This window comes from Amphiura filiformis, chromosome 4 (genome assembly GCF_039555335.1).
Source record: "Amphiura filiformis chromosome 4, Afil_fr2py, whole genome shotgun sequence".
Classification (NCBI taxonomy): domain Eukaryota; kingdom Metazoa; phylum Echinodermata; class Ophiuroidea; order Amphilepidida; family Amphiuridae; genus Amphiura; species Amphiura filiformis.
The window spans coordinates 18466730-18485501 of record NC_092631.1 but is presented as its reverse complement, the minus strand read 5'-3'; the positions used below and the strand labels follow the sequence as shown (position 1 = coordinate 18485501).

The window sequence follows — 18772 nt, the reverse complement described above, 5'->3', positions numbered from 1 at the left end:
TTGCTATCCAATCCCTTAACAAGGTAAAAAGCAACTTTTCTAGATATTTGTTGACAAGGTGCCTTCAGCAAAGGAAGTTTCTTATTACCAAGACCTAACTTTTTTACCAACGTCTCCTGAAATTTCACTTATCACAACAATTGTTGACACAAAATTTACACACCATATCTGAGTTGACAGGTGATTGCAGACATGAACTAGTATCTTTATTCTTTACCTAATATCTTTATTCTTTATTTCAAGTTTTGCTTTCTTCAGCTTTGGTGAGGTCAATTGTGACACATCTCTATTACTGATACGTGTATCAAAAACACAAGCACAGGTAATCCCAACCTTTTCTGGAACAAATGATGTGACACCATTTCTTCAAAGTTAGCCCACTCCCAACTGACTCCATTTCAAAATTGTTTCACATGTTCCCCCATTAGTGTTGCAACCCCACATGATAATTTGAGATAACCATTAGTTAGAAACACCTGGTCTTAGTAGGCAGCAAGGGGGTCAGGAATGGTGGAATATGTGCCCCCCCTCATCTTGGCCTTTCCCCCAGTCAAATTAAAAAATTTAAGTTTTTGGCAATCCTTCCCTTAAATTTTTTGGCCACACTTTTTTGCCTTACATGTGTGCAAAGTAACTGGGCAGTTTTTTTCGGTAAGAAAATGATATTTGGTGACCGTAATAATGATGATAATGTAGCAAAATGAAACTAGATTATATATGTTCCTGTAAAAACGCCCACTGAACTCTCTTCCAAGTTTTTTTCGGGGAATAAACATGCCCAGTAGCTACAATCAAGGAAAATAATGTTGGCATACTAATGCAGGCATCAAAGGGAGTCTTGATCCTACCCTCCTCAAGCACTTTACCTTGATTCACTCTTCGAAAATTATTTTTAGGCAAAAATTCACTTTCTGTCCAAATACATGATCTGTGAGGGCTGGTTCACATGTATAACAATATACACAAGGGCAATGATTAGTCAAAAATTCACTTTTGCGATTATTTGTTTGCTTGAAGATTCACCGCATCTGAAAACTTGTTGGCTGAAGATACACCCTATGGTTTATTCCAGTAGTATAGGGTAAAGATTAGACGTATTTTCACCAACGAATTGGTGAAATCTTGAAGAGGGTAGGGTCAAGATTCCCTTTGACTTCTGCATAGATGTAATCTGCCACTACTCTTCCCCTAATTCAATGTTGATGAAAGCACTTTGGGCTCTCCAGTCTCCCCAAACATTGATAAAGGGGGAATGGGAGAGGGAAAGCTAAAGGGGAAGGTTTGTACTTCTAATCAAACATAGTTATACTAATTATACTGAACTAGCAGAGTGGCAATCGGCTATTCCAGTTAAAATCCATACACCCCTGGAAGACATGACCTTAATCTCCCACACAGGGAGTATGAATTTCAAATGGAGTTACCCAAATGGGTAACTTAATTTGAAGCCTACACCTTTATCTGGAATGATATTAGCTGCTGACTCCTCACTATAAATATATATAAAAAAGCTGTTTTGGTAATTTACCAAAGTGGGTACATATTTACACACTGCTCTTCAGTTTTGATCTTGGTATATGGCCAAGGTGATACATGTCATTTTTGTGATACATCTGAATTTGATTCACTGTATTAACATAAACAGCCTCCACTTTTGTGGTAAATATATATACTGTCATCAGGTCATAAGCAATGTCGGAACATTCAGAAATTTTCCAATCAATACGCTCAATTACATTTCCAAATGTGACATGATCTGAACCACTCAGAACAAAGTTGAAATTTAGATATTTGAGTTATTATCGTCAGTACCTAAGTTTACTGACGATGAAATCTGTAAAAATGAGATTGTGGCACATTCTAATACAAAGTTAAGTCCGATTCAGACTCCACATCGCAGCACTGTGATCACAGAGGAGTAAGATAGACAGAGCGCGTACCACCAGTCAAAGTCCCCGTGTATTGTATGCTACCAGTTCTCGCATATTCATGAGGGCCGATTGTTCGATCGTGCTGTGTCTAACAATCACGCCAGCGCTGCGTGCCTTCGGCGATATCGCGATAGAGCGTTGCGTGCTTTCGCGATTACGCAATAGACCATGAAAATACGCGGTAATTGCGTAGCAGTCTCGCCTGTCGCATTTCATGGAACAATCGGCCCTCATTATTGGATGAGGCGGAGACTTTGACTGGTGGTACGCGCTCTGTCTATCTTACTCCTCTGTGGCTGTGATGCTTTAAAACATTACAGTATCACACGATAAAAGCATGGGGGTCTGCATCTCCTAATATGGTCATTCTGCCGACCTTGATTTTCCAGCAGCTGATCACAAGCTTGCACGGCCGCAATATCGTAGTACGATGCGAAGAAAGTTGAGCAAAGTGCAACTCTCATCGCAGACAAAATTTCCACCACGCGATGACAATTTTCACCGCCGAGCTCGTAAAAACCTGGCTCAGATTTCAGTTTTAAAAGCACCATCGCATCTCACACTGCGATGTTGAGTCTGTTTATGCATTTTCTACGTGTCCATTGTCTTATATTATTATTATTTTTTGTTATTTGTGCCTATTATCTCAATTTCAATATTGCTAACTTCGGTTTGATTGGATCAAATCATGTCACAAAAGCAGTTTTAATTAAGTGTTTCATAATCCAAGTAACTGAGCCAATCTCAACTCTTCCAATTCTTCCGCTCTCCTCTCCGTTGCAATCTGCTGCTTCAGCTTCGCCAGACGTTCTGACAATGTCTCCTCCCCTCCACCTGACGCACCCCTTGTTTCATCTCGCCTCACTGCGCTCCCATCCACTGCAGGTATTGTAGCCTTCCCATCATGCCACTGGGGTATGTGTACTGTCAGAGGGGTTCCTTCATCAATGGATTCCATGCTAGTGTTCAGGTCAATTTGGGGTGAGCCGTCACTCAACCAGGAGCTCAGAAGATCTTCGTACCTGTACAACAGAAGTAGAGAGATTGAGACTAGTGAGCACAAACTTGGTTATCTAATAACATCAATGAAACATGTTGCCACCAACCGAGTCTCTCCTCTAAAGAACTCGAATTACGCGGTTCGTAATTAAGGTGGCCCCCACACGAAGGTGTGTAAATAACAAAGGTTTGTAAATATACAAATAATATGCAAATAAGCTCATTAATATTCAGAAATATGCAGCACATCAGGGCACCATAAACTATCAAAATACCAAGTTTGATCGGTTATTGCATTTAAACTGCAGAGTGATTTAATGAAAATGTAGGCAAAATATGCAAATAAGCTCATTAAAGGAGTGTTTTGTGATCCTAGCATCTTCTTTTTATGACATTTGTCAGTAGATGTCCACGAAAAGAGTTTATTCCCAAAATTTCAGTTGATTCTGATTGTGCGTTTGCGAGTTATGAATGATTATGTGTATTACACTGCTCCATAGACAATGTGTTGTAATTTCGTTCTGGTATACCAGAACGAAATTCAAATTTCACGATATCTTTGCTAAACAAATTAATCCGCAAGAAATTTTTGGTACATAAACATTATATAGCCAGAGGTTTCCAGTGATATAAAATTCTCAACTTTTTTTGAAAGCGCTCGATAGTAAGCACATATGCTAACTGTCAAGTTTTTTACGGTAAATAAACAAACAAGAAAAAAACAGCTCTTATCCTACCTCTGAGTTTCTTGCTTCTCAGCATGGAGCCTGATTTTCAGATATTCTGCTGTGTCTTTTGCAGCAACCACTGAAGGAGGTTCATCTTCTAAGACGATCTTCGGAAAGGAACCTTCATGGGTAATGTTATCAGTGGAATGTGTTTCTGCAAGCTGAGTCTGTCTTTGTTGTACTGTCTCTAGGACTGATTGATTGAAGCTGCAGGAAGTCAAAATAGTAAATCCATTAAGAATATCAGGCAGGAAATCTTCTTTTAAGATCTTAAAAGATATATTTGAGATGTGCAAGTGACTAAAATTGCATCTGACAACAGTCTATTTATCGAATTGATTAATTCGAATTAAACAATTCATCGAGTGGCCATGGGCAGCGCCATTAGACATTTTACAAGACTACCAAATGACATGTGATGGACCGTACACACACAAAAGAAAAGGCACATTTTTGTTAATTTCCACCAAGGTTACTCAAAAATTACCTAGCTAATTTATTATACAGCAGGGGTCTCTGCCTTTTTAATATGTTATGAAAAACTTAATTAAAAACATATTTACCGACGGAAATAAAAATCCATTGACGGATAGTCTTGTTATGCTCTCACAAACTTAGAAAACAATCTGAAAAATCCAAAATTTTGGTCTAAAAATTGGCCACGGTTACTGCTGTCCCATTCAAATGCACAGGAAGACCACCTACAGCGTTGAGGTCAACTTTCTAGACTTCCTGTCTACTGGCAGTAATGGCTACTACCCACTGCTAACATCAATGAATTGTTTAATTCGAATTAATCAATTCGATATTACAGACTGGACAACGTGTCCTCTATTATTGATATAAGAATAAGTCCTTAGTGGACAGGTTAACCCCAACTGCTATTGGAAGGGAAAGAAGAAACAAAAAAGGAGAGAAGATGAACAAAGAAGTCATTTGGTATCCCCTGGATTTGAACCTCGGACTCCTCGCATGCCACGCAGAAGATTGCCGACCTGTAGCCACACGGGTGACGCTGACCAGCGATTCCCTGGGTATTATGACTTAGGCTGATTGCGTCATTGCATCACGTGCAATACATGCACAAGCAGTGGTTTTAATAGTGAGATTTAATGAGACCTGGTTCAGTTAGGATTAAAAACAAATATTTATAAATATAATTTGTGTAATATAGGTCAGCGTCCCCACTTATGTGCAGAAAATTAGAAAAAATATGTCCGCATTTGGATAGTTAGTATAAAGTCCCCATTTGCCGGCAAATAACTGTAGTGGTGTGTGGGCGAGTGTGGCGTACATACCTGTTTGGATGTGTAAAAGTATCTTCTCTGGTAGTAGTTCTTGCATGTTTCCATTCTTGAGGTGATGTGAACGAGTCAAATTCACTCTTAAAATAGTAGATGGTCACTGGATCATCATCTGTAAAATTATAAGCAAAACATTCATAAAACTTGAGGGCACTTTGTACAATCATTTAGCAATACTTATCAAGAAGTTACAAGAGTCCACAGAGGCTGATTCTTAAGGAATGGCAAGCAGAAGGATTATGTGATGCGATCAAGCAAAATCATTCGGAACTTGGAAATATTGATTTAATTTTGTTTCCTGCTGTTTTGGAGACTCTTTAATTGCTCATATCTTTGGAACTGGTTATTCAATTTCAAATTTTATATTTCTGAGTTCCAACTGATTTTGCTTGATCGCATCACATATGGGACACTCAGGGGTTAACATCCTGCTCTACATAGTACACTTAGTACAACTATAGAGTGTGTATCAAAATAAAGTAAACAGTTTGAAAAATGACACTAAATTAAAAGTATGAGATATTTGTTAAAAATTATCTATTTGATAGCTTGAATCAACATCATGTCTTCCCACAACTTTAAAATCACCATTAATTAGGACTCAGTGGTTATTTTTGTGAGCCTGGTAAGCACTCATGATCATCACAATACACACATAATCCATGTATGTGTAATGCAGGCTCCTATAATGCTTCACCATGGTATATGTCTTGCAGTAGGCTCGCAACCTGGCATGTCATAGGTCACATAAGGTCAAATGTTGATCTTATTACTTACCAGCATAGTTGTCATCTTCTGCACTCATGACAGTCACCATATGTGTAATGCATGCTTCTATGATGCTTAGCCATGGTATGTGTCTTGCAGTTGGCTCGCAACCTGGCGTGTCATAGTTCAAATAGCAAGTATTCTGGAATGATCTTCTGCTCCGATCTAGCAACCATTGTACTCTGTCAAAAACACAAGGTTTACAATAAATTTATTCACAATGTGTAATAAAATATTCAAAACTGATTTGGCAAGTTATGTAGGGCTATATTTAAGGGTATTTTTCCTACAAAAAGTGAATTATCTTTCCCTTTTTACAGTCAACTGCTTAAGGGTATTGTTGGTCAAAGCAGCCAAAAAAAATATGATTTTCATTATCTGAATCAATATTTTATTGAAAAATAACACTTTGGTGTTTTGCAAAAGTTCATTCTAACAAATCATATACTTTGAAAATTTGCTTAATTTATTGTTGTTAATGAGTTATGTACGTTTTACAAAAGTGTTGTTGTTTCAGCCCTCTTTACAACATAACTCAAGAACCACAGGACCTACAAAAGTATATCTGTGATATATGAATTCTTCTACACACTCGCTATGAATTGAGCAATGCGATTTTTGCTAAAGCTTACTACCATTTGCAAGATGCTGTGAACTACTAATTTTTTTTGCTTTTTCGACCAACAATACATCATATACCCTTAAGTTAAAGAATACAGTCTTCAACATTTGCATAGAAAACAAAAGAAGTTCTGGAGGAAATATTGGTTTTTGAAGACCAACAAGCCATCCTAACATGTTTGTATGATTCCAAATGGTAAAAATTTTAAAATCTGGAATATTTCAGAAAGTTATTGTCAACTTTATGCTCTTTTTGAAAGAGCAGGTTATTGTGAGTTATGGCTTTCTGGTTTTCAACCCTCGAAATGTAAACAAATCAACAAATCATGAATCCACATATTGTAATAAGAACATAAATAAGATTAGCTAGGGTAAATCAACTCAAAAACAACTTTGACTATATTGTTCTCAATTTGCTTGAGAGGGTCTCATCTTTTAGTCACAAGAAGTGGCCCAAATTGCCACCATATGTACATTGCACACAAACAGTATAATACACTTAAGGGAACGGGAATGAGCCTTGGCGTTTTGAGCATTCGACAGTATTTTTTGTGGGACATGAGAGCACATCAGACATATCGAATTGCATTCTGAATACGAAGAATGTCCTTCTGATATCAAATAATTTTGATTTTTGAAATTAGCAATGTAATACACATTTTATGGCAAATGATTAAAATTGATGTTTTTGATATTTAACAGTACTCGAAGTAAACTTTACAAAACATCAAAAAATTTCGGTCTTTTGGGAAAAAAAATCCATATCTTCAATATGAAAGGTCAAAATTTTCAATTGATCGTCGGCTTTTCCTCCCAGCTACATACACTTTAAGAATATATCATTAGATTTATAAAATTTACTTGAGGACTGTTATATATAAAAATGTGAAAAATATCAAATTTTAATAATTTGTCATAAAATTTGTATTATATTGTGAATTTCAAAAAATGAAAATTATTTGATATCAGAAAGACATTCTTCGTATTCAGAATGCAATTCGATAGGTGTGATGTGCTCTCATGTCCCACAAAAAATGCTGTAGAAACGCTCATCCTAGTTCCCTTAAGACAAAAGCAATTTCTTTAAGACACTAAAACTAAATTGCAAAATAAAGTAATTGATGCGATTTTATTCCCCTAAGTTATACCATTTAAATGTTGAAAGGTAAGAGTTTCAAACAACCTATCGTTATCGAGTTATCGTACAAAAACATCATTTTGGGGTAAAATGTCACTTTATTGGTTGTAACAGGGAAAAAAAATTCCAACTTCCTCCGATTTTGATAAAAGTGGTGGCAAATTGTTCGTAAAGCTGTCCGCTGACACAAATCTGTTTATATAGCTTTGCTATGTAATGTGATCACCTAATGAGATAATCTTTTGTAATGAGATACATTTTGAAATATCAACAAACAAGCAAACAAATCAACAAACAGATCTTTCTTAAAGCTTTCCAAAATGACAGGGCTCCTAAGTTCTACCATAAACCATAAAGGCAATGTATCAAAGTGTGCCCTCAATCATATCCGGAAATGTTCAGATTTCACAGATAAAACAAAAATACACTAGAGGGCTTCAAACTTAAATTGATGCATGCAGCAAGATAGTATCATAATTTCTGAAATGCCGTTTAGTACATAGTGTTATTTCCCATACCATAACTGTGTCAATGTTCTGAAAATTCCCTAAGCTGCAGACTTAAGGAATCGGATAGCAACGTTTGCACAGTATTTCTTGTGGGACCTAGGGCTGAGTTCACATAGGAGTATACTACGTATACGGTGTTCACTACACGTTATACGCTATTCGACCAGGCGTGTATAGGTCAGTTTGCCAATTTTAAAACTGAACTTTCGTCTAATCAAATGCTTGTAACTTTACTTTTTGAGGTTACATTGCATTCTTTGGCCCATGATGAAAATAGCCATTGGGATAGGCTACGCCAATATATATATCACTACTGTTCTTGAGTAGTATACTCAAGAAAACGAAGATGGAGCTTGATGTTCATGGCAAGCGACCTTGGTACTAAACTAGCCCTACCAGAAAAACAGCACCCGATCTTACCGCACTGTTCTCCAGCAGTTTAAGGACAAAGTCCGGCCGGAACATTACTCACAAATGTTCTTGAAAGACCTGGTATTAAACCTAACCTAACAAATGCCATGAACACCAAGATATGAGTAACTAGAAGGGGAAGAACGGAGCAATATCTCATCATGATGAAAACAAATGGCCAAGACATTTGAACATATTGGCCGTTCAACCTGATGGTTTCCTTCGCCCTAAAGCTGGCATGTTCAGCAACTGAGCTAGGGAGGCAGAGAGCGCTCATTCCCTCACTCTGGTAAAATACCAGCCTGCACCTGGGAGCACCCAATGGGAAATCCAACACCAGAAACAGCATATTAAACACCGATTCTTTGCAACCGGGATTGCAGGTGTTGGCAAAGGTAATTTTCAGCTCCCCGACACTGCAGCAGTGTCTCCCTTTCACTATTCTCGTTATAACACTCCTCGTATATTTCTTGATCTCTTTTGTAAATTTGGTGATATTTGGATCAAAACATGACAGAGCCTTACAATATACAACATAGCTAAAGATATGCATATTCCAAATTATAGATACCTTGATATAAGAGGTGCCTTGTCCACTTCCCTGCCTGGTAATAAGTCTAATACATAGTTGTGAAGAGACTCCCAAACAACCTTCCAATCACCTAAAAAAGAACAAAAACAAAATTCACTCCAATCATTTGAAATGGTTGATAATATGTAAATGTGTATATACGGCGACAAAAAAACCCCCCAAACCAAACCTGTTTTATGGGCAGATAAACTTTTCAAGTAGGGTTGGTCTGGATTTCTTTTTTTCGGGAGAATAAAATATCATTGAAAGCTTGAACAGTTAAAATCAATACATTTTTGCCCCAAAAGTTTTAGCAAAAGTAAAAAATTCTCCCAAAATCTGGGTCGGTTAGGCCCGTAAAGCAGGTTATGAAATCGCAACTCACTATGTAGCTTGCATCTGAAATGTTTTTCAAGCTCATTTTGACCAAGTTTAAGTCAGGGGAGAAGAGAGGAAAAACTGCATTTTGAATTTGATTTGATTGATTTGTTCTGGTTTTTGCTGGATAACCAAAAAAAAGCCTCTAATTGAAATGTATTTCCATTGGGGTCCACTTGAATCCAGGAACGGGTTAACACCCTACTCTTTTCAAAACTAGCTGCGGGATACATATACAGGTATGGCTCTCTGTATACGGGAACGACAGCTTAACATCCCCTCCGAAGGATGGAGTACTTTCATGATTCATTTACTCAGGGGTGTGAGTGACCTCTATTGAAAAGAGGAAAAGCACTGAAATATGCTCAAAATGGGCTGAAAATGAAAGAAAAAGCTAAAATTTTGCCTCAAAGAAATTTCCAAAAAAGAGGAATTCAGCTTAAAAGAGGAGATTTCACACCCCTGTTTAGTCATGTTCACATTTTGAGCTACACCAAGTGTAAATTTATTATGCTAACAGTGATAAAAATTCTACAAATATTTTCCCTACTCCACACCTCGCCTACTCTTAGCACTATGCTTACCAGTTCCACCAAGCATTTACTTCTGGTCGGCGTAAACATCGGCTACCACTTCCGGTGTTTCCATGACTTTTTCAACCACACGAAATGTAATGTCTTAGCTTCCAACCAAAAAAAGTTCAAACTTACACTGGGTGCCAGGTGTAACAGCCTTCACGATGCTTAATATGCCTGGCTGAGATTAGACCTAACAAGTCATAAATAAATCTTTAGATGTTTGCCTGGCGCAACTTGTGCAGACCATTTTCACATTGCCACTTCTCCTACCGCTACTCCTAGCAACTTGCGCCGACCAAGTTCCGCCCGGCAAAAATCCGACAATGTGAGCGGAACTATAGTCTAGTTAGTTGAGTCAGTTATGACCTCTTTTTTTTTTTTTTTAAAATATGAAACATTGTTTAAGGGAACTGTAACATAATACCAGGTCAAAGTTCACAGCGTTTCACTTACAATCTTGATGTACATGAGGCACATCAGGCAGCCGCAGTCCAAGTATTCTATCATTGAGTAGTCTCAGAACTTTGGGTAAGTTCCAGTTCGGTTTAGGCAACTCTGTAAGGTAAAAACACAGAAAAGAAATATTACTATTAATGCTCATACCACACTGACTGATTAAATGCACCCTGACACACACACTGTCCTCTGCACCCAATTTTGCAAGAAACAACATCACACCCTTATCTGGGAGTTAACATAGCACACAACATGAAGTGAAACAGTCACATCAATACTATTTCTGCTAAAGGCAATAGAAATTGGGGTTTCAACAAAAGAAACCTCAAGGCATGCACAAAAGACATCTAAAGAACTTGCATATTTCTCACTTGTTAGACCTTCATTAGAGTACTGTAGTACAGTATGGGACCCATACACATCAGAGCTTATTGAATAAGCTAGAGGCTGTCCAACGGTTAGCTGCCTGTTGCACTAAAAATATGAACGGCAGGGTAGCGTCACCAAGATGTTGCAGGACTTAAGACTGGCAAACCTTTACCACCAGGACACAAAACACCAGAAAAAAAACCTGATCGCCACTGGTGGCAAGAATTTTGGCACCACTATATATACATAAAAATTCACTTTCGAAAGGGCGAACTGTAGTTAGGATAAGTTCCTGAAGACTTTGTTATTATTATTGTTATTATCCTTTGTAACTTTCCATAATGTTGTTCTCTTTTTATTTATTTTTTTATTTATCTTTTTGATATTTCATTATCAGTTTTATTATGATGCCATATCTTTCACCATTACTCATATAAATGATTCCCATGTTCTACGTTTGTTGACTTACAATAAAAGCATGTTGACATGGCACAGGATGCCTGTAACATGGAAACATCTCCACCCCACCTTCATATATGCTTAGTCAGTAGTAGGTTGTAAGCTATATTAATTGACTTTATTATGAATTCATTATTATAATTAGTTAATTTTGATCTGTTTTGTACACATGATTGATGAATTGCATACAGGCGGTGTCTACTGTCTTTGATATTTGTCCTACTTGTGTGATGTTTTGCCTTCTGTTCCTGTGCTTCTCTTTCTCAATTTGGGTGAATTGTTAGATCTTGGTATTCATACCATACCACAAACTACAGTGCAACAGAGTGCAAGTAGGCCTATACTTCATAGACATTTCCTTAAGCTGCTCAGCCTATATTGATATCTACTGTACTTATTTATATTTGACAGTATCTTACATTACTGATGACATGTTCAGTTGATATTAATTCATGATATTGGGGCATATTGATAGGCGTGTACATACACTTCCCAATTGTTCTTTCATTATTCTATATATTTATGTTCATGACATGTTGAGTATATTGATCATGTTGAAGTATATTTCTTTGTATTAGCCAACATCCAGCCATTACCCTTTTATTATCAGTATTTACTATTATCCCAGCCCACCCCTATTCCCTCACATTTTGGTATAAGTGAGCTTGACTCATCTGTTCCAACTGTTTTAATTTACTTTTATTTCTAGATAATCCAATTCCTATTCACTTTGGATTGTATATATATACATATATATATATATAACACAAGAGTTATATCAGTTGCAGCAAAAAGTGCTCGATGCATTATTGCAGAGAAAAAAAAAAAAAAAAAATTAGGTATTTATTGCAACCATTGGTTTCACATGCGTTTGCGGCGATCATCAGGCAAAAAATTTTTGCCTGATGATCGCCGCAAACGTATGCGTGAAACCAATGGTTGCAATAAATACCTAATTTTTATATTATATATATATATATATTTTTTTTGCATTGTATATTTATTATTCGTTATGTCTACGTCTGATTTGTCCGATTTTATGTCACATGTCAAATTCAATCCATCTACTTTTGATAGCACTTTAAACCCAAATTCATCAACATCCGATCAATCATGTAATATTGACAACACCATGATTACTGATTGCAATTACTTCGACATTGAGCTTTTCAACTCAACTGATTTCAACAACACTGAAATTTCTCTTTTCCACCTCAATGCATTAAGCCTTAATAAGCGTGCCAATGATGTACCAAACTATCTTTCAGCTATTGATCATCAGTTTGATATATACGCATTCACCGAAACATGGTTTAGGTCATCTGAGGACGCGGATCTCATCGATCTCAATGATTATTCAAACAAAAATTGCATCAGGCCAGGAGGAAGAACTTGCAAAGAGATGTCTCTTTTCATTCATCCTAAATTCCATTATCGTATTAGACATGATTTAAAAATTGATTGCCCTGATTGTGATTCATTATTTATTGAAATTACCAACAACTCCCATAACACCATCGTAGGAGTAGTTTACAAACCTGATACAGTTGTTATGAATGATTTTATTATGCAATTAGACAATACACTGAACATCGTCACTAAAGAGAAAAAACCCTGTTACATCACTGGTGATTTCAACATTGATCTCCTCAAATATGATTCTAGGCCTGAAGTAAATACTTTTGTCCATCTTTTTTACTCGTACCAATTCATCCCATGTATAGATAGGCCTACACGTATTAAAACAAACAAAAATGGAATCACCCGTGTTTCCCTCATTGATAACATTTTCACCAATAACATATCACAAGTAACTAAGTCTGGTATTTTTGTTACCGACCTCTCTGACCACTTTCCAATATTTTCCCTCGTTAATAGGAATTCACGTCCATAACACATCCAAGAAAACATCATTTAAAAAGTCACGTCAAATGAAACCAGATAACATCAGAGGTTTTAAAAGTGCTCTTGCACTTGTGGATTGGTCATTCATTACAAACAACAATGACACAGAAAGTGCTTATAATGATTTCAATAACAAATTAACCACCTTGTTTGATATTCATTGTCCAATCAAAATAACTAAATTATCTAAAGAAAAATCACATCGGAAACCATGGATTACAAGTGGCCTAATAAAATCGATTAAAACTAAAGACAGACTCTATAAAAAATATATCTCTAAGCCCACTGTGGAGAATAAATTAAAATATAATAAATATAGAAACTACTTAAACTCACTGCCTCGTACCTCAAAGAAACTGCACATCACATCCGAAATTGAATTTCACAGTCATAACATGAAAAAAATGTGGCAAACTCGAAATAAACTCTTAGGTAGGAATAAAAAAACGAAATTTCCTGATTTCTTTACTGATACCGTTAACGGTCATAAAGTCACTAATAATAAAGACATTGCATTGGAATTTAATGAATTTTTCACAAATATTGGACCATTATTGGCAGAAAAATTCGGAACCCGATAATAATTCCCGTCAACCTTCAATGACTTTTCAAACAACAAAAGCCTCTTCCTTTCTCCAACATCAATTGAGGAAATTATCAAGCTCTCTTCCAAAATCAACAACACCTATAGCTCTGGTGTAGACGGAATAAGCTCCAATCTTCTAAAATCAATCATCTTGAAATAAGTATTCCTCTCACCCACATCTTCAATTCATCTTTATCATCCGGTATTGTACCCTCAAAACTAAAAATTGCTAAAGTCACACCCATTTTTAAAGCAGACGATTGTCACAATTTCTCTAATTATAGGCCTATATCAATTCTACCATCAATATCAAAACTTCTTGAAAAAGTTATTTATAATCGTATTTTAAATTTCATTTCACTTCATGATATTCTAAGTCCTCATCACATTGGTTTCCGGCCACAAAGTTCCACATATATGGCCATTAATAAGCTTTATTGCAAAATTGCAGAAAACCTTGATAAAAAGCATCATGTTGCAGGCATTTTTCTTGACCTCAGTAAGGCATTCGATACCTTAAACCACAACATCCTCTTGAACAAACTCGATCATTATGGTATCAGAGGTCTGGCCAATACATGGATTCGAAATTATCTCAGTGATAGGAAACAATGTGTGGTATTTAATGAAGCAGTTTCTCCTCTCACGAATATCACCTGCATGGAGTTCCACAGGGGTCAATTCTTGGTCCCTCCTCTTCTTATTATATATTAATGACCTTCCCTGTGTTCCAAAATCCCACATTTTATCCTTTTCGCAGATGATACCAACATACTTTTTTCGCATGAAGATCACCATCACCTCGAATCAATCATTAATGCTGAGCTTATTTTAATATCAAATTGGTTTAAATTAAATAAACTTTAAAAAAAAAAAAAAAAAACTAATTATATGCTTTTTAAAAATAAATACAATAATAAATCTGAAATCAATATAAAAGTACTAATAGATAATACAGAATTAAATCTGGTTCATACTACCAAATTTCTAGGCCTACTTATTGATGATAACCTCAGCTGGAAATCACACACTACACACATCACTAAAATTGTGTCAAAATATAATGGTATTATACGTAAAGTCCGCCCTTTTCTACCGGAGGCCTCTTTGCAAACCTTATATAATACACTTGTGCTTCCCTATTTAACTTACTGTGCAATTGTCTGGGCAGATAAAAACAACGCCAATCTGGATTCTCTTTTCTCCTACAAAAACGAGTTGTTAGGACGTGCACAAATTCTTTGTGGCTCGCCCACACTGACCCACTTTTCCACCAATTAAATGCCCTTAAGATCCATGACATATTCAAATTTCAAACAGCAATTTTTATGCATAAATTTCATTACAAAATGCTACCAAATGACCGCTGCGGCAACTTCTTTGCTTCTAATGGCGACATCCATACACACGATACCAGACATTCTAAAGACTTTCACATCCAATTATTTAATACGGTTTTTGCTAGCAACACCATCAAAACACATGGTGCTCTCCTCTGGAATGATCTTGACCAATCCCTTAAACTCACCCCGTCTCCTACCGTATTAAAAAAACATTCAAACAAAACCTCATCAATGGATATTTACATGATGATGTTTAAAGTGCTTTCTCCTGCATGATGGATTTACATGCGCTGCTTTAGTTCGCATTTTATGCTTCATTGATTTTTCGGACTTTATGTTGTCTGTCTATGGCATTCATAGAATTTGTAACCTTATAAATATCGAATATTGTATTTAAGCTATAGACTTGTCTGTAACCTTCAAATGGGTGCCACAACTTTGCACGCTTATGCGTTTCTGTGGCATCCACATCTCTCATACCACATTATTAAAATATTATTTTGTAATATTAATATTGGTATCTCAATTGTAAATTATTTGGCATTGCATTGTTACTAATTTATTACAAATGTTTCTTTCTATATCATGTTATTTATATGTATGTGTGTTGAGATGAAAATAAAACTGAACTGAACTGAACTGATAAGGACTGGTAAGAAAGTCTACTAGATGAAATCAAAAGGTCAAGCCATTCAAGAAAATAAAACTGGCGAAATGACTAGAAGAATATCAAGTAAACGTACATGTACAGCTTATGTAGCTAACGTCAACAAGGGGTCACCAGAGAAAATATTATCCTTTTATATTGGAGTAACACCACAGCTACATGATTTTTCACAATAACAGTAATGGCCAGAAAAGTGCAAATGTTCGTAGTTTATCGGAACAAATAATTTGGTCAAAAAATGACATCACAGATGTAAACATCAATCTTCTACAGTCGCCATTCCACCAGCTAGCTATTAATAGCAGTTTGTCTGAAATCTGGCAAGATTTTTGTGATAGTATGAAGATATGTATGATAGCATAAAAAGTTTTATACTGCCAATAACACTAAAATTTACCATTTTAAAGGTGATTTGGCTGATGTAGCTCATGAGCCATGTAGGTCATTCAACTGCGCTGTGATTAGTCAGCTGTGTAACTCATGAATATTCATAGCAAGTTATTAATATGCACATAGAGTGATACACATATTATATGGGAATGTTGGGCTATTCCATTTGAAATCCACATTCCCCAATCGAAGACATGACCATTAATCTTCCACACAGGGAGTATAAATTCTTAATGGAGTTAACTGAATGGGTGACTCCATTTGAAGTCTACACCTCCCTGGGTGGGAGATTAAGGTCATGTCTTCCATAAGGGGTGTATGGATTTCAACAGGAATAGCCCATTGTCTATATTTTAGTTAATACACATTCTTTTAACCAATTCACCATGAGTTTGGTACTGAGGTATGTAGCTGCGTATTTCGCTCAAGTCACAGTTGCATCCAGTAATAAAAAAAAAAAAAGTGGTACACGCCATGGCTGATAAAGACAATGCCAAGTCGTGGATAGTACTGATTGGAGTGACATTCATCGTGTTTTTCTTCTCTGGATGTATCAAAAGTTTTGGTGTGTTATTGCCAGATTTGACCGAGCAGCTTACAAGTGACACATGGATTATTGGTTCGTGCGTATCATTGATGATAGCATGGGGATACACTATTGGTAAGTGGTTTTGAAGGTTCATTATATCAAATCCAGTAGTAAAAGATAGTATATTTTTGGGTAAATAATCTATCATCTTCCTCAGACTGGTAAATATACCATCTTTTACTACTGGATTTGATATAATGAACCTTCAAAACCATTTTGATGAGTGGGTATCTGGGTAAACAATCCAGATGAGTAAAATCTATCATCTTACTCAGACTGGCAACCCATACCCTTTTGGCGAACGCCATAGTGGGCGTGGTGATGAGTTGGTCAAAGATGTTATGTAACTTGTAGGCCCCCTCGTCTTTATTGAGAATATTGTCACCTCTCCTCCTAACCCAGATAGACATGACCGTTAATCTTCCACACAGGGAGTATGAATTTCTTAATGGAGTTAACTGAATGGGTGACTCCATTTGAAGTCTACACCCCCTGTGTGGGAGATTAAAGACATGTCTTCCATAAGGGGTGTATGGATTTCAACTGGAATAGCCAATTGTCTATATTTTAGTTAATACACATTCTTTTAACCAATTCACCATGAGTTTGGTACTGAGGTATGTAGCTGCGTATTTCGCTCAAGTCACAGTTGCATCCAGTATTTTGGAAAAAAAAGTGGTACACGCCATGGCTGATAAAGACAATGCCAAGTCGTGGATAGTACTGATTGGAGTGACATTCATTGTGTTTTTCTTCTCTGGATGTATCAAAAGTTTTGGTGTGTTATTGCCAGATTTGACTGAGCAGCTTACAAGTGACACATGGATTATTGGTTCGTGCGTATCATTGATGATAGCATGGGGATACACTATTGGTAAGTGGTTTTGAAGGTTCATTATATCAAATCCAGTAGTAAAAGATGGTATATTTTTTAATCTATCATCTTCCTCAGACTGGTAAATAAATATACCATCTTTTACTACTGGATTTGATATAATGAACCTTCAAAACCATTTTGATGAGTGGGTATCTGGGTAAACAATCCAGATGAGTAAATCTATCATCTTACTCAGACTGGCAACCCATACCCTTTTGGCAAACGCCATAGGGGGCGTGGTGATGAGTTGGTCAAAGATGTTATGTAACTTGTAGGCCCCCTCGTCTTTATTGAGAATATTGTCACCTCTCCTCCTAACCCAGATAGACATGACCGGTTTTGAACCACCGACCCCTCAGGTGCCAGACACATGCACTGTTCTACCTTGCCACAGGGGTGTAGCTTTGCCGGCGAAGCTTTTGGCGAGCATATGACTAATCGCATGATGATGCAATCGCATAACGTGGGATACCTGCCTGTGCATTATATGCTTTGTGAATTGGGTTTTTTGATGTACGGTTAGGGTTAATATACACATGTAGGGGGAAATTCATGTGTTATTAACCCTAACGTCCTAGCTTCTTTATAGCGAGGGGGAAGGAAAGAAGGAAGGAAGACAGAAAGAAGAAGAGAAAACTTTTTTTCTCGGGTGCGGTTTTGAACCACCGACCCCTCAGGTGTCAGACACATGCACTGGCCTACCTTGCCAAGAAGGTGTAGCTTTGCCGGCCAAGCTTTCCGCGACCATATGACTGTTTGCATGATGATGCAATCGCATCACATGGGATACCTGCCCGTGCATATGCTTTGTGAATTGTGGTTTTGTGCGGTTTAGTACGGTTCGGGTTAGGGTTAATGAAAGAAACCCCATCTATGCGGGACGGGACTTAATATTTACATATGTCATTATGTTAAAATTGCTGTTGACAAACACAGCAAATTTGATTCCATTTAAAAACAAAAAACAATTTCATATAAATAAAATTTAACATTATGACTTTACAGGCAAATCAAGTTCAAGCAATTTTTGGCAGGCTGGGCAGTGTGGTGGGGGGGGGGGTCATGCTGTATGGATATTTTACCTGGGGGCTCATAATTATTGCACAGCTCTGATCATGGACTGCACTGGGGTAAAAACAATATAGAGTAACATTTTCAATATGAACAATATTTTTAATTTCAGGTCTTTTAACTA

General features: G+C 36.7%; 1 protein-coding gene across 1 annotated transcript in view; it reads right to left on the bottom strand.

The window, feature by feature from the left end:
- Nucleotides 1-2516: 2516 nt before the first annotated feature.
- Nucleotides 2517-18772, bottom strand: part of LOC140150021 (germinal-center associated nuclear protein-like) — a 177576-nt gene continuing 161320 nt past the window's right edge. Inside the window, exons 27-32 of the mRNA XM_072172025.1 lie at nucleotides 10390-10491; nucleotides 8981-9071; nucleotides 5740-5912; nucleotides 4957-5074; nucleotides 3668-3865; nucleotides 2517-2953 (exon numbers count right to left, since the gene is read on the bottom strand). Of these exons, the coding sequence (XP_072028126.1) occupies nucleotides 2650-2953; nucleotides 3668-3865; nucleotides 4957-5074; nucleotides 5740-5912; nucleotides 8981-9071; nucleotides 10390-10491 (986 nt within the window). The 3' untranslated portion in view covers nucleotides 2517-2649. The remainder of the gene's footprint in view (nucleotides 2954-3667; nucleotides 3866-4956; nucleotides 5075-5739; nucleotides 5913-8980; nucleotides 9072-10389; nucleotides 10492-18772) is intronic.